General features: G+C 43.7%; 1 protein-coding gene across 1 annotated transcript in view; it reads right to left on the bottom strand.

Annotated features, from left to right (window-relative positions):
• Positions 1 to 16,318, bottom strand: part of PTPN3 (protein tyrosine phosphatase, non-receptor type 3) — a 215,595-nt gene that overhangs the window by 145,147 nt on the left and 54,130 nt on the right. Inside the window, exons 6-7 of the mRNA XM_019540646.1 lie at positions 14,225 to 14,269; positions 13,354 to 13,406 (exon numbers count right to left, since the gene is read on the bottom strand). Of these exons, the coding sequence (XP_019396191.1) occupies positions 13,354 to 13,406; positions 14,225 to 14,269 (98 nt within the window). The remainder of the gene's footprint in view (positions 1 to 13,353; positions 13,407 to 14,224; positions 14,270 to 16,318) is intronic.

The following is a 16,318-nucleotide window of genomic DNA, read 5'->3' as shown; positions in this document are numbered from 1 at the left end:
TCATTCCAAAAAGCTAGAGACATTAGAACAGTGGTTTTCAACCTTTTTAGACTTGAGGTGCCTCTAAGAAAATGCCGGCTCTTAGTTTTCGCTTGCTTTTTGGACTACAGAAAAAAAATAAGGGAGCATTTTTTCTGTTGCAAAAAGCACACAAATACCACGACAGATTAGAATGTTTTCAATCGTATGAATTCCTATTTGAAAACTCTGGGTTTATCCTATTTACACACCTAACAGTCCTAATGGCAGTGTTTCATGGCACCCTTGAAAGGATCTCTACCTAAGCCTTTGGTAGAGATCCTTTCAAAGACGTGGCACCCTGGGTGAGTATCACTGCATTAGTAATACAGGTGCCTTGATGGAATAAAAGTGTTGTGAAGCTTAAACCCAATTAATTTACTTCAAAACAATGTCTGTATGAAGACTAACTTCTGGAGGCAAAAAGAAAAATTCGTTTGAACATAGGTAAGGAATGCTGAGACTTGAGCACAATGTGGTCAATATACTGAAATATTATCCTGGAGAACTAAGCTACTTAACTGATAAGACACCAGAAGAGAGGAAAACATGCCATTTTAGGAAGGAAAGTTAACAGCATTAACATTAGGTCTGAGAAAAACTGGGAGGCAGAAGAGACTTCAGTCTCACCAGGAACTGGTTATGGTCTTCACTGTGAAAAAGCAAAAGCACCATGGACAAATCAGAACATGTGGACAAGCTTATCTGGATGATAGTAAAATGCTAAGATATCTCTTAATCCCAATGCTGCACTCCAGCATTCCACCCTGTAAGAATTAGCCGAGAGAGGTGTGGGACCAGGGCAAAACTCATCCATTTCTTGCCTACCTTAAGTAAAATGGATGGCAGGAACACTTTAGGAAAAATAGTAACTTTACTTTCTTGTTCGTTTTTCTGGAATTCTTTGAAATGAATCAGAAAAACAAGGACTTAGATCAAACTACTTCTATAGCCCATCTGTCTAACATAGCTTATAAAGGATTCATCCAGCAGGAATGGAAATTTTCTTTATGAAAAGGCTTCCAAATCCAGATATGCATGGAAGATTTTTTTTTTTTTAATGAAAGAAATGCTTACTTCAAGGTAATAAGGGAACAGATAGTAAAAACCTAGAATTTGAAAGGTCTTTGTGCCAGTCATTTTATACAAAAGCCTCTTATTAAAAGAGGCAGCTCAAAAATGGGAGGCCAACCCCCAACTTAGCAGGCCACACAGCCTCACAACTGTAAAAGCTTGGTTGTTCACTCTTCAACTGATTTTGCCGATACCAGAGTTCATAGTCCCTCAATGTGACCCCTCACCCTCACCCCCACCCCATCCTGAGGACAAAGGAGAAGGAGAATATTTTTTTAATCAATTTAGAGTCAAGAGATGATATAAAAATTTTGCAAACCACAGGGAGGAGTAGGCAGGAGAGAGAGGACAAGAAAAGCCTTGGCAAAAATGCCTTTTCTGAAGTAGCCAAAGTTGCTCAACTGTGCACTCCTTTTTTTGCCGCATGTTCATATTAATCTGCCTAATCCATGGGGCACGCGGATGACTAACATAAGCGATTTGAACAGTTAATAGTGCTGCTTTAGATGAGAGCTGCTAGCAGTAACCTTGACAACTCTGATGGATGAGGAAGAAAACTTGCAGAAGATATTTAAAATCTGCCAGCTTGCAGATTTAAGCTATTTACAAGCTCTGTTGCTATGGGAAGCTGGCACAGTTCTTCTTAGGCTGCTCTACTGAAGTCCCCAGAAACTAGATGATGCAAAGCTATCACATACTTGACTAGCAGCAAAAGATAACCACCATCCTCAAGCTGCCCTACAAGACTGGAAGCTGGTTCCAAGTATATGGATTTTAAAACTTTGAGTTCCTCCCATCCTTTATCATTTTTCATTTGTGGTTTTCATTTTAGAGCTTACTGGAGTCATAGAACAATTTGGAATTAAGAAGCAGAATGAATGGTTGAACAAGCAGGGCTTGTGATAAGCACAACACAGACGAATACTGAAGAGAGAGACCTTGCATGGAACTAATAAAGCACAGACAACAGGATATTATATTTTCCCTTACACAGCAAAAAAGTACCATTGGCTAGTACTGTATTGTTCAGACTAAACAAAATTTCCCCCTCGTCAAAAAGAACCATAAAAGGGTAAAAAAAGAGTCACATTTGACTTATATACAGGATTGCAAAAGAACAACGACACAATACAACTCTATGGAGCAGATAACCTTCTGTGCCATGCTTCAGGCACAAAATTGCTGGTCCTCAATAGAGTTAAGTGCTTGGTCCTGGTGGTGGCAGCAGGCTGAGCTCACACAGGGAAGAACCACAATGGCTGGGCAACCCAAGATTGTCACCAGCCAGAGATCATGGAGCCCATTCAAACTCCTATGGTGACAACCTGTGGCTCTAAAAGCTTGCTGTGGGGACCATCACTCAGTGCTTCATGGGCGATAGGCTACGCAATGGCATGTTCATACCATCTTTCCACATAACTCATTTTTCCCATCTCTGCTAAATCTATTTAAATTAATTTCCATATAAAGACAAACATAACAAAAATCAACCAAAAGTCTTTCATTACATAGTCTTGACTTTTGTAATTGCAACTTTTTTGTGCATGTCACAAAAAATGCCAAACTTTTTCAGCATAGTTTCTAATTCTAAGTGTGTTTTGGTCCCTTTCCATAGCAAGCTGATTTTCTTGGGGGAGGGAGGGGCAGATTTTTTAAGGGTAACAGCAGTTCAAAAGTGTCATCTGTAGTTTGACTAACCACATTTTAACTGACTAATTACATTGAATAAACAGGGGGAAAGCTCAAACTAAATCTGAAAACATAAGGTCAACTTCTAATCAGAACAATGATGGGACAAATATTTCAGGGTCCAGCTGATGTATTCTTAACCCAAACAGCATAAATTTTAATTGCGTCATTACTACACAGTTAGAGTAAGAGGTAAGTGGGGGGAGAGCAATGCAGCCATGGTGAGAGAGGTTTAAAAACAAAACACACACAAAAAATGCCCCTCTGAAAAGCTCCGTGGTCTGCCATCTCTGGACACACCTTATCTGATAGGAAACAGAATGGCATGCCTCTGCCTGTATGTCATTTTGACTCTTTAGCTGATTTACCCAACCTCCAGAAGATTCCAGCCAGAAGCCACTTCCTTACCAGGTCACATTAAAATACCACCTGCTTCCAGGGTACTTAAAGTTCAATAAAAAATGACCATGAATTCTAAGCTCACTCTTTGCCAGACAGTCAGACCTCCCTGTCTCTCTTTCTCTTTGAGGAGGCTCTAATAGGGAGCAGGTTTCTTTAGTTCCTGATCCCAGCCAGTCTGCTCTCCTGGACTAGAGACAGAAGTTACACATAAACCAGTTTAAGTGATCAGAAACTGGTTTAAACCTGTAACAGAATAGAGATTCACTGCACATACACCAATTTCAAAATGGCTGAAACTGGTTTAAGATGCACCTGGTTGAACATAGTATCAAACTCAACTGATTTAGGTCAAACCAGTTTATGAAACTTCTGTCCCGGACCTCTTCCTGGTTCAAATTAAGTCAGAGTCCCCCAGCATCCCACAGCCCTGGGCTGGGCTGTGCTGTCTGCTCCAGAGATCAGGGCTTGCCCCACTGCTCTACTCTCTAGCTGGAGCAGTGAGGGCTGACTTACTGGCCTCAAAGACTGGCTCAATGCCCCTCCCCAGCCCCCCGCTTCACCCCCAGCAAACCCCTGCTGGGATCTGGGGCCTGGGAGGGGGATTAAACTTCCCTTCCCCAGAGTATGGAGCCACTCTGCCCTGCTTACTTGTTGCTGGCTGAGATTGTGGACTACAAATCCCAGAGACACCTGGAAGCAGGATGAGGAAGTGATAAGCAACCCTGCAGAATCTTGCTGTTCTGACTGTGGACTGCAAATCCCAGAGACTTCGGAAGCAGCAGGAAGAGGAAGTGAGCACATAGCCCATGCTGGCTACATGCCAGAGAGCAGTGCTCTCCTGACTTCTGGCTTCTGCCACTGCAAGCATCTGGCTGCATTTCCTGAATTGAGTGAATGTCTGTTCATATGCTTATGGGTTCAATCTTTCCATCTTAGACTAACCTGCCAAGACTGAATCAATTCAGCCTTGGGGTCTTTGACTATCTGTACTTAGCCCTACTGTGAAAGCAACAGTCTGCTTCCCCTCAAGCCTGCCATCAACTGTGCTGGAATGTAACTCCTTAGCTCTCCCTTCAGGTAACAAAAGACAGGACTAATTAAACACCAGGTAGTTCATTAACTCTTTTCTGATTTATGAAGTTTGTGAAGGGGCTAGGGGACATGACTTCTGAGGAAAGGCTGAGGGAACTGGACTTATTTAAAGAAGAGAAGACTGAGAAGGGATTTAATAGCAGCCTTCAACTACCTAAAGGGAGGTTCAAAAGGGGATGGAGCTAGACTGTTCTCAGTGGTGGCAGATGACAGAACAAGGAGCAATGGTCTCAAGTTGCAGCAAGGGATGTTAAGATCAGATATTAGGAAGAATTTTGCCACTAGGAAGGTAGTAAGACACTGGAACAGGTTACCCAAAGGGGTGTTGGAAGCTTCATCCTTGGCGGTCTTCAAAACCCAGCTAGACAAAGCTTTGGCTGGGATGATCTATTTGGCGTTGCTCCTGCTTTGAGCAGGGGGTTGGACTAGATGACCTCCTGAGGTCCCTTCCAACCCTAACTTCCCATGATTCTATACCTGAGAGTGTTACTAGTGTGTGGCACCTCTCAAAGAGTATTCTCATCCAGGTTGAATCACTGCTCTAGAGGGACATCCCACTTCAACTAGCAGCAAGTGAGGTTTCCAAGACATGAGGCTGGAAAGCTGTGCTGGGTGCAAACTTTACTCTAGTTCCAGCAGTTCTCAATTAGGGTCCTGCAAAATGTTGCACAATAATAGCACTATTAGGTGTGACTATAGCTACATACGATTTATATAGTAAATGCAGGAAAAAGTTACCGCAGGATAGCACCTTAGCAAGTAACTCATCCAAAGATTTCAAAAAGGAATCCATAGTGCCAAAAATGTTTTAACATGTTGTGGTCCAAGTTCTTTGCAGCTGAAGTCAAACTGAATGAAAGCTATAAGCTGGCATTTTCCAATGGATGACTTGAGCCCAAAAAGGTTGAGATCTAGCATGCTACTCTGAACTCCTGAGGACCCACTAAGCTTCAAGCAAGAAGGAAAAAGAAGAACCCAGCCATAATGAACCACAGAACAACAGACACCCAGGAGGAAGAAACAGTTTAAACCATTAACTCTTAGACTTCGGCTCCAACCCAGCATAGAACTTTGGTACATAAAAATAAACCCTACTAAAAGTCAATGGCTGCTTACAGACATGAAAAAAAAAGAGCACTTTACTTTCAATTCAGCATGCCCCTGTACAAAGCACAGTGCATGCCCAGAAGAGGCATTGTGTTAGTTTCACCCAGTTCACCCAATGTCTGTATAGATCAGGCTCTTCAGCAGGGCTTTTGGGGACTTTTATCTAAAGCTGACTGAATCAGCTTTGCATCATGGAAAATCAAAGCTCACCTTGCCCCCTCTGCTCACAAGGACACAGGTCCAGCTGCAGTGGTTCCCTCCCCGCAACTGCTTTGCGGTGTTGAGCAGCTCTGATATGCCAATGCCCTGCCCATACCATTGCCCCTCAACTCCCGACCCAAAGCCCCCCACCCCTCATCCACAACCACCTGGTGCCCCTCAGTCCCCACCCACAGCCCTGCCAGTGCCCCTCACTTCCCACCCAAAGCCCACCACCCCTACTGATGTCCTGCACTCCCTATCCACAACCAACTGGGTCCTGCTGGTGCCCCTCACTCCCCACCACAGCCTCTCACCCCAGCCGGTGCCTCTTACTTCCCACCCACAGCACTCCACCTCCCTCCACCCTGCTGGAGGGGAACCCAGCTGCCAAGGCTATGGGGCCAGGGACCTGGGTCCACAGCCCCCTGCTCCCCATGGCAGCACCTAAGTCCTGGCTGTCGCCCCTGGGATGCAGCAGGTGCTGTGGCAGAGTGGAGTGCAGATCCCAGCTCCCCCTCCCCCAAGGGCAGCACAGCGAGAGCAGATTCATGCTGCCTACCGTAGCGCTGGGCTCCCCAGCCTGCTGCCCTCCCCTTGGAGCCCCCGTGGCTCAGCAGGCGGGACCCAGAGCAGCATGGCAGAGTAGGACCAGGCAGGGAAGCTGGCTGCCACTGCTGGGAGCTTTGTGCCACCATGGCAAAATGCCCCCTGACCACCTGGCAGCAGCAAGGGGCACAACTCCATGCCGCCATCCCCACTGCTGCTGGGTAGGCAGGTGGCGCCTCGCCACTGCAGCTGCCCTTTTTTTTTTTTAAACCACTCACTCATTGGCCGCTTTCCTGCTTTTATGCAGGGACCAGGCTTTTTCACAGAGGACCTCCCAAATTCGTGGTTTCAACAAAAACTACAAGTTTGGCAAGTCCCTACCAATGATTCCTGTTTTTTCACCAGCAGTAAATACCTGGCAGACAGGTATCAAATGGGGCTCCACCCAGAATCCCTCTATCTGCCCCTCTCAGCCTGACACACTTAATTAATAGGACCCTGCTCTCCATAAGGCAGAGCTGAACCAAGCTGCCTTACACCTGATTTACATATAAATTTTTAAAGAATCACAGGACTTGAGACAAGAGGACCTGGTTCCAGTCACGAATAGGGGGCTAATTAGCACATGGATTCTGGGTGTGGGTATCTGGAGTACATACACATACTAAGCAGTGCTGAGATGTGGGGTCACCACAGCTTGAAATGCTGTTGCCTCTGCTGGAGCCCAGCGTACTAAACTATATGATAAATCATAAGCCTTTAGCTTTGGATTAATATTGTGCATAGTTTGTACTATGTACCAGTACAAAAGTGCTTCTCAGCCTTTTCTGGCTAAGATCAAGTATAGTGCCTGCTCTTATTAATTCAAGTACAGAATCATGAGCTACCCCTGTGCTTGAGGGGGTAGGGTGGGGTGGGGGGGCAGGAAAAGCAAAGACCCCAAACCCCAGGGTCACAAGACCCCAATATGGGAAACACCCCAAACATGGAGATGAGTGGAAAAGGCTTCCTGGTGAGGTTCCAAGCGAGGACAGACAACTGAACCTAGGAAAACTGCCAATAGAGAAAAATGACTTCTTAACCAAGACCATAAGAGACTTGCTGATGGTAAAGCTTACAAATTTGCATTTGCTTATTTGCACACCAGGAGGGGTTGAGTGGGAACCTGACTTCAGAGATTTCAAGAGCAGATCGGATTTCTGGCAACAGCTCCAGACAGCCAGGGGAAATCCCCAGCTCCAGACTTTTGAATTTATGAGGGGAGGCACAAGGACAGAGACTGGTTACAATCCAAAAGTAATCCAGGGCAAATAAAGGAAAAGGACATGGAGTTTTTGGCTAAGATGACACTGTGAGAAAGAAGGAAAAGTTAAGTAGAGTAAATCCTAGGCAAACTGGGTGTGTAAGCTGGAGCCTGAAAAGCCACAGTGATGCTGAAAAGCATGACTAGGAATTCAGGCATAGTGCAGCACCTCACCGCAACAATCTCCCTCAGCTTCCACAGGGACGTTGCACAGTAGCACGGTGACAGATCCACAGAGCTTTGCTGCAGCTGCAGGATGCACTGTGGGATCAACAGAAGAGAGGGTGCAATGCCACCATGTGAACTTTGACCTGGAGAAAGCTTACGGCTGAGTCTCTGTTGGAGACACTGAAGACTATACAGTTCCCCTCAATCTTTGTCACCTGAATAAGGGTATCGTGCACCAACGCAAGCAGCAGGGTGCTGGTGAATGAGTTCCTGACTGCCCTGATCACAGTGGAGTCTGGCATCCAGCAGAGCTGCCTACTCTCCCTGATCCCATTCATCTGCATGACAGAACCACTAGCCCAGCAGTTCAGGTGAGATCCTAGGATCAGCAGAGTGCAAATCCCTGGGGAAAGCGAGGCAGAGATGAAGGTCCTGGCCTACATGGACAACCTTAATGTCCCATGCAGTGACAAGTGGTTGGTGGAAAGAATGTTACAACACACCCAGGTATACAGATTGGCAGCAGGGGCTAAACTCAACATGGGCAAGACCACCTGCCTGGTACTGGGCAAACTTGGGGGATCTATTGGCCCTGGGCATCTCCAGCTCCCACAAGGGGGCTAAGACCCTTGGGGTGGAGTCTGACCCAGAGCTGAACAGATAGAAAGCTTGGGAAAAGACCAAGACCCAACTGAAAAAAGAGACTGGGACTGTGGAATATACATCACTCTTCATGGCCCTCACAAGGGTAGTATTGCACTGCTGCTTCTATACACCGGGCTGGTCTTCCTCCCTCAGAGCAAATCATTAACAGAATCCAAAGAGCCATGTGCATCGTCTTCAGGGGTTCCAAATGAGAGAAGGTTGCAAGAAACACACTGTATAAGACAAACGGGCTGCCAGACATCCTGCTGTTCTTCTGCGCCAAGTACACAAGCCAGATCTCCAAACTCCAAAACAGCCTGCTTCATGAAGTACTTTGAAGGGCACCTGCTGCAAGACTGCCAGGTGTACATGCTGCCCAACATGCAGCTGTGGACCATGGACCCACTATAGTTCTACAAAGGCTTGGACTGCTTCCAGAACAAATAAGAGTTACACAATGAAGCCCTGAAGACCATAAGATGCAGGAAGTAGTAAAGGCAAAAGACAGACTGTTGCCCCTACATGTACTTCCTAGCAATGACTGCCAGGCTGTGTGGGAGCAAATCTTCCAAAAGGACCTGAAAAAGGAGCACAGGGACTTGAACTAGAAGGTAGCCCAATGGGTACTCCCTGTGTGGGCACTGAAACAGAGAGGTGCAGAAAGGCTCACCTGTCTGCCCCCGGCAAACCTGCTGGCGGCAAAAGGAAACAAACTGACCACCTCCTCTGGAACTGCCCATACACCAGGGAAGCGTAGGGGAGAGTAAGTGGATTCCTCCAGATGGTGATGGGAGTCAAGACCCTGATGAAAGAGGCAGCACTGTTTGGACACCTCACCAAACAGCAGGGGACCCCAATAGCCCATTCTGACCAGTCCATGTCTTGCTTCAGAAATGCCCTGTGGAAGACTAGGAACCTGGTCACATACAGGCAGGCAAACATCCCAGTTGAGGGTTGCATGGGAGTGAGCAAGCTACCGCTGCATTGTATGAATATAGAAGGAACCAATGGGGAGAAGACTGTGGAAGACATGTGGAAGAGGAAAACAAGGTACAGGCTGTTCAAGAATGGGACCCCCAGAGAATACTACAAGGGGGAAGAGGACGATGATGGTGATGAAGAGGGGGTGAAGCAATGAGGATAACAGGGAGGAAGATGGTGAAGATGATATGGACTAAGGACTGGGAAAAGAAATAAAGGGGCTTGGGGAGGATCTTGGAGTGGGAAGGACAGGATAGAGTATACAGAGGTGATTTTGTGCAGCTGTAATGGTTAAAGCAAATGGTGATGGGCATGTGGGTGCACAGCCGCATTTATTATAGTGGGAATTATGATAGTTAATGCTAGATGTATGTGACAAATGGTCAAATGAACAGTGTGCGTATCTATGTATACATAAATATATAGTTGTGCACAAAAAACAATTACGCTACGTGCTGTTTAAAAATGCATTTAAGGAATACCTGTGTCAAAACTTGCAGAAGTTTCAAAAAAGGTAACATGCATCAATTCTGGGTGAATTAATTCCAAGATTACTACATGCAAATTGCTACAGCTGTGTTTATTTCAAGGTCAGGGTTTTCAAATTTGTTTCTCACTTCCATATACTGAGAGTGAGTAAAGTCTCACAATAAGGGGCAGCAGAAGGTAAGGGGGCTACCTGACAGCCCAGATTTATTTCTCTGCTATAGAAAGGGAAGGAGACTGAATTCAAGGTAAACTTCCAATAATTAGATTTTTAAACCTGGAAAATTATAACAAATTTATAAATTTCCATATATATATAATCTAATTATTGGGGGGGTTGTCTTATAAATCAGAGTCATTTTATATTCCAGTAAATATGGTAAGTCTGTGTCTGTGACAGAATATAAGGTTTGGACTTTTCTGGGACTTTTCATTTTTTTGTCATAGGATTGCATCAGGTTTGTTGCATTTAGCAAACCTAACTGCTTTTTAAATTAGGTGTTCTGTGTATTAATGATGTCTAAGATCTTGCTGAATTTACAGCATCAAAAGATACAAAGTCATTCTACTCTTTTCTTCAAACAAATGGATCCCTAGCCCCTTTGGCAGCAGAGAGAGGTGGGAGGGAGGAGAGGAGCAGGAATATGTACCCATGCTTAAGAGCTTCAATTCAGTTTAGAAAAACTTAAATCTGTATTTATTTTAAAAATCTAGGAACATTTAAAAATCAAAGTTTATACACTGCAACACAAAACACTTGACTATTCAAATTAAAATATTCTGGTTAGACTTTTTTTGTTTGTTTGTTTGTTTTTGTTTTGTTTTTTTTACAGCAGCCTCCCATTAGACCCACCCCTTCCTTTGAAAGACACATTTTACATTTATATTTTATAATTCAGCCCTGATTTCAAGCCAAAATGGCCCTTTACAACTCCTTCTGTAAACATAGCTAACCTTTCCATAAAGACATGGAGCAACTGTGTCATCAATAACCGGCTATGCAAACTCTTTTAGCCTGGCTTTATCCTGCCAACTATTTCATTAATGCATGACCTGAGTTGACCCTCTCCCATTTTTTAAACTTTTTTAGGTTTAAGAAAAGTGGGCATTCACTGATTTTTTTCACTTTGTTTTTGCTGTTCATTTGATTTGTGGAGTGGTGTATAAAACCTCTTCAATACCCTTGTTAAGGCTATATACATTTAGTCTCTTCCATTTTTTCAGGTCTCATGCTTAAGTATCACATTTTGAACCTTCTTTTGTTTGTCTGCAATACAGAGATTAGCATGCACAGATCATTACACAAATGCTCATCATCATACACTGTTAAGTGACAGAAAGCTCCCTGTATATACCCAAAAACATAAACATCTTTCTTGACACAATATTCTACTGAACAAATCAATTTACTCTCCACAATAAACCCCTTCCTGCCCACATGTTTCTTCATGGTTGCTTTCTGTAAGACACTTCCCTACTTTATACTTAGTGTCACATGTTATTTTCATATTATAAATTAAGGGCCAGTAAAGGTCCCTACAACAAAAAGATCTAGATTTCAGGTGCCAAAGCCAAAAGTGCAATCCAAGCTTCCCTTCTCAACAGCTGTTTAACCCTGGAAACACCTAAACTGATTACACTCCTTTTTGAGCAGAATGGTGACTTAGGTTCTTTAATTCTGCCTGCTACACATGTCTGAAGCTACCCCAATCTGAACAGCTATAGTCCTAGACTCCCATCTAACACTCATTTGGATCCAAAAACTGGAAGAACTGGCACCTCTCTTGTAAGAGAGAGGCTCATTCGACACCCAACACATCAACAGTGTTGAAATCAAAACAAACAGGGCAGCCACAGCCACTTTCAATCGAAGAGAATGTGGTAACAGTTGTGCTTATCTTTTATAAAGCATTCACCCAGTAAGAGGGAGACCTGGGTATCGTGCCTTCCTGACCTTGCAGGGATTCAGCTGTATACCAATCACCTCCCAGGAGAATGCCAGCACCACTCTCTAGAGTAGGCTGGGGGGCCTTCGCCCATCCTGCTGAAGTTGTGGCACTGCAGCAACAAATGCAGGATTCACAGAACCAGACTCAATCTGACTCATTAGGGTAGCAGTGAGAGCACTCAGCTGGAAAGAGGGAGCTCTCTGTTATAGTTCTTGCTCTCAGGAACTTAACTTTTTTATTTTTCTGTTTTTCTTATTCTGGAACAATGACTGTTTCATGCGAAAATGCATTAGTCAGCAAGGACTGAAACTCAGAATTTCCCCTCCTAGCTGAAAACTTTAACTTCTATATGAAGATTGTCCAACTGGTGGCTCAGACCAAATATGGCCCATGAAGGGTTAAGTTGCAGTCCTGTCAGCCACTAAAACTGTGGCCACATTAGCAGCCAGATGCTCCAGGCTCTTGTTCTTCTGGCTTCTGCTTCCTGTGCCTGGCCAATGCAGAATGGCACAAAATTGAGGGCAAACCAGAGGGTGTTCAGATGTGCGTCTGTTGGGGGATGGAGGGAGGGGTGCAGGGGACACTATGAGGTGTTTGTATCGCATGTGTCCCAGAACCTATGGTCCCCCACCAATGCAGCCTACACAGCTTGCAGCCACCCCCCCAACCAGCCATGCAAAAGTTGGACAGCCGTGTTTTAGAGTACAGTCAGGCTAACATAAGCAATATTGGGGTTATGATGCCAGCCCAAACTAGCCTGTGGCTTCATAGTTAGGTCATGCTCCTGGGATGTGGCCGATGTGAATCCTCCTGGATGAGGACAGCCTAGACCTCAGCCTCTCCTAGATCTCAAGTCTCTTACTTCCTACATGAGTGCTCTAACCACTGGGCTGGCACTGTCACCAGTACCTCCCCCTCATTTTACAGCTACAATATAAGAAGAGTGAGCCCCGCTCTTCTCATTTCAAAATACTCATAAGGATTTACCCTCAGGAAAGGGTTCCCATCTCTGGATCCCAAATGGAAAGTTGTATCCCTTGCAGTCCTGACTCGGAACCCAAGCTCCAGAGGGAAGCTGTAATACAGACAGATCCCTGTGCTCAGCATTCCCTACTGTCTAACCCTAAGGTAGCTCTTTGTTCAGACTTTTCTAAGGCACTTAACTCTCCCTGTGCCATGTATACGAAGAAGCCTAGTGCTTCTTCAGCCTTTTGAATTCCATTCTGGGAGTCAAGCACTTTAAGTTTAGCCACTGCAGCATCTAACTTGAATGGACCAAAGTCCTTTAGATCCAACTTTAAATTGCATTTAAATTGTTTTCACTTGGAACTGAGATACTTTTTTATTTGAATAAATTAGTCTTGTTAGAGAACATATATAGAAGGATACCGATTATGAATTTCTAAATAGTGAGCCAGTTCATGTAATACCTTTTCCATAATACAGACTTAAGAAATATATTTCCCTTATTCATATAATCTACCCTAGACATACAAGCATTGGCTACTAGTTATGTAGTCTTCCCTTTGTAAGTAGCTCTTTGCGAAAATATTACAATGCATCAACCACAGAAACAACTTTCTCCCAAATGAACAGATGATCTTCTGCAATGCAGATCAGTGAAATAAAAAGGGACAGTTCAAAGATGCTCAAATATACTTTGTCAGCCAAAAAAGATTTGTTATTATTTACCCTGTACTGCATAAGATGCCAGGACAACAGCAGAATTAAGAGGGCATGTCAACCTAGAAGGAGAAAAATAATTTCATTTACGTACATACAGAATAAACAGGTAAAACATTAACTGTGTCTCTACAAATAATATTTTTCATAAAAAATAATATGTATGTTTAAAATATCATTTTTACTTTTTTTTTTTAATAAAGAAAAGACTGTAGTGACAGCATAGTAGGAAGATAAAAGCAAGTTGTTGTATAACAGATCACTAACTGAATGGAAAGAACTTGTCTTAAATGGACATGTTCATATCCTTGCTGAATGCTTATTTTGGAAAGCAAAAAGGAAAGGGTATTTTGTGCACTGGACATTATTTTAATAGCTGCTGTGTGGTATTTTTAACACTGAAAGTGCCAAGCATTCATAAGAACACTCTAATCCAGAACAGAGAGGAAAACTTGCTCCCAATTACTAAAAGAAAATAGGTGACAGGACAAGTCAGAACAGGAAACATGAGCTTGTGGCCACTGAGCAAGCCCCATCCAAAAAACCCACAAAAACAAGGGTGGCCATCTATCATTCACCTAAGAGTTGGTATAGTGAGCATGGTACTCCCTGTGTGGAGGGGATCCCTCATTGAGTTCATGCCCTTCTGTCATGCAAGTTCAGCTACAAATAGTTTCCTTAATGGAACATTAATTTGTTTCATTAATAATCAACCCATTCTATGGATGTTTGCAACACTAACATTTCCTGAGTTTTAAAATAATATTTTGAAAAAAACAAAACTTATTTTTTAACAGCAGAAAATCATATTTTCCTCAATAAGCCATTCCTATTTATGCCCAGATTTTGGAAAAGAAACTGCAATGATTTCTCTTATTACCTTCCTTCCAAAATATCTGTTTTCAGTTGTAGGAAGAATAAATGCCTAGAAAGAACAAAAATTGGAAAACAGTCAATTCATGCAGAAATTTAAATCAACGTATGACAATCTTTAAGAAATCTATTCATAAAATGAAAGCATTTATTTACTTACAAAAACTATATAAAAAAACAACATACGCCTACTGGTAACTACATGCCTCCTTTACCTCACAAGGCTTTTAAAAGTTCCTTTGCCATCCATACAAGAGTCTGTTTCAATCCTGAATCAATATAAAATGTGTAAAGCATGCTGTTTCAGTCTCAAGTTTCAAGAGTTATCAATTCTAACTATAATCAACAGTAACCCACTTTTTAATAATGATTTATTTATTTTAAATTAGTGGCCTTTTGTGCCATTATTCTTAATAAAGTTAAAATGTCTTCTTCAGCAGAAGCTAACAAATGTTCTTTAAAGGAATTCTTGAGAGCAACCTGGCTTCATTTCCCATTAAGAACAATCAAAGAAGGTGTTTACTGAGAAAGAAACCCGTTCCTACAGCGACACCGTGAAAAGAAACAATTAAAGAAAAAATTATTTTAAATAAATACGTTTAGGATTAAGACTTTAATTATGTATGCATCTGTGATTGCATGGAATCGCTACAGACCAGGAGTTAAGGTTGTCTAGGTGGCCTTAACTGCATTTGCATCTTTTAATATCTTTGAATTTCTTTTAAATATTACCTTGACTCTGAATTTCCTGGATGTATAATTTGTTTTGGAATAATTATCTCACTGAAGATTGAAAGCATTTATCAGTAAGTTAAGGGTTTTAACAATAAAGGTAAATTGGTTGCCCCCCAACCTTCCAGGAAATGCTGTATAACCTTTTTACTTGCATGCGATGGGAAGAGAACTACGAGTTCTTGTGTATTTCTAAATTAAAATGTATTATGTTTAATTAGTTTCATTCTGGTTAACACCCTTAGTGGCAATGAAAACCTCTAGGGGCACATCCACACATTCAAGCACGTGTGCTTGCAGGAACTCAAATAAAAGTGGTGTAAATTTAAGCCAGGGCTTTTCGCCTCAGTGCATGTACCCGACCATACACTTTGGTGTAGGGCAAACTGTGCCACTTGGGGCAAAATAACCCTGCCTGGCTCCTTCTGGATCTGCAGCCAGGGAGAGCTAGAGCCCAGGGCCAGCACCTGTGCTGTCCCCAGCAGTATAAACAGCTGCCCTGTCAAGTAACTCAGGCCTACTCGCTCTCAGGAGCTTCTGGGGCCCAGACAACTGATACCTGGGGACACTACCCCTTGTGCCAGCTGAAGCAGCCCTGAGAGTTCCCTGCACCCTGTGCCTACTGCAGCAGTCTGGCAGTGGGGGCTGCTGCCTGCCTGTGACCTGCTGCACACCTGCCAGATGCAGATGGGGACTGCACGGCCAGTAGAGGCTTCTGCCCCTCTGGACCAGCTGCCCATGGACTGTAGTTGCCAAGCTGGCCTTTGTGCAGCACTACTGTCATTTGTGCCCCCTGCCCAGCCATCTGGGTAGCTATCACATGGAAGATGTTCCAGGTGTGGTGGCCTGCTTTGAACTGTCAAAGCATGTCTTCCTGGCCCCAATTGGCCAGGAGGTCAGCCACCTCCAGCTGGGTCCAAAGTGCCAGCTCTAAGCAGGCAGGGTCCTGCCACTGGCCTCCCTAGCAGGAATTCTGGTGTTCCCTGTTGGAAAACTGAAAAATCCCTAATTAAAAAATCCCAAAGTCACTCTGTAAAATACCCCGAAATCCATGTTTCTCCACAATTAAAACAGAAGACCACGATATATACACAGACAGAGACAGAGACCAGTTGGACAATGTTTTATTGATATATCTACAGTGTTAAAGCAATTTGGAAGCCTACTTTTCTCTATCATCATAATAAAGTCAATTCTAAATACTTATATTTTTGCTGCCCCGCACAGGGGCCACAGCCCCCTCCCCAGAGGCCAAATGGCTCCCACAGGGGTTACTACCCTCCCTACAGGGCCCATATGCCCCAACTCCACTTGCTTCCCCGGCCCCCCCGGATTGCTGCCCCACTGTCCTCATCCCCCACTGGCTCCT

The sequence above is a fragment of the Crocodylus porosus genome, unplaced genomic scaffold (genome assembly GCF_001723895.1).
Source record: "Crocodylus porosus isolate Cpor-Errol unplaced genomic scaffold, CroPor_comp1, whole genome shotgun sequence".
NCBI lineage: Eukaryota > Metazoa > Chordata > Crocodylia > Crocodylidae > Crocodylus > Crocodylus porosus.
Note: the sequence above shows the minus strand (reverse complement) of the source record. Positions and strands in the feature narration are given on the sequence as shown.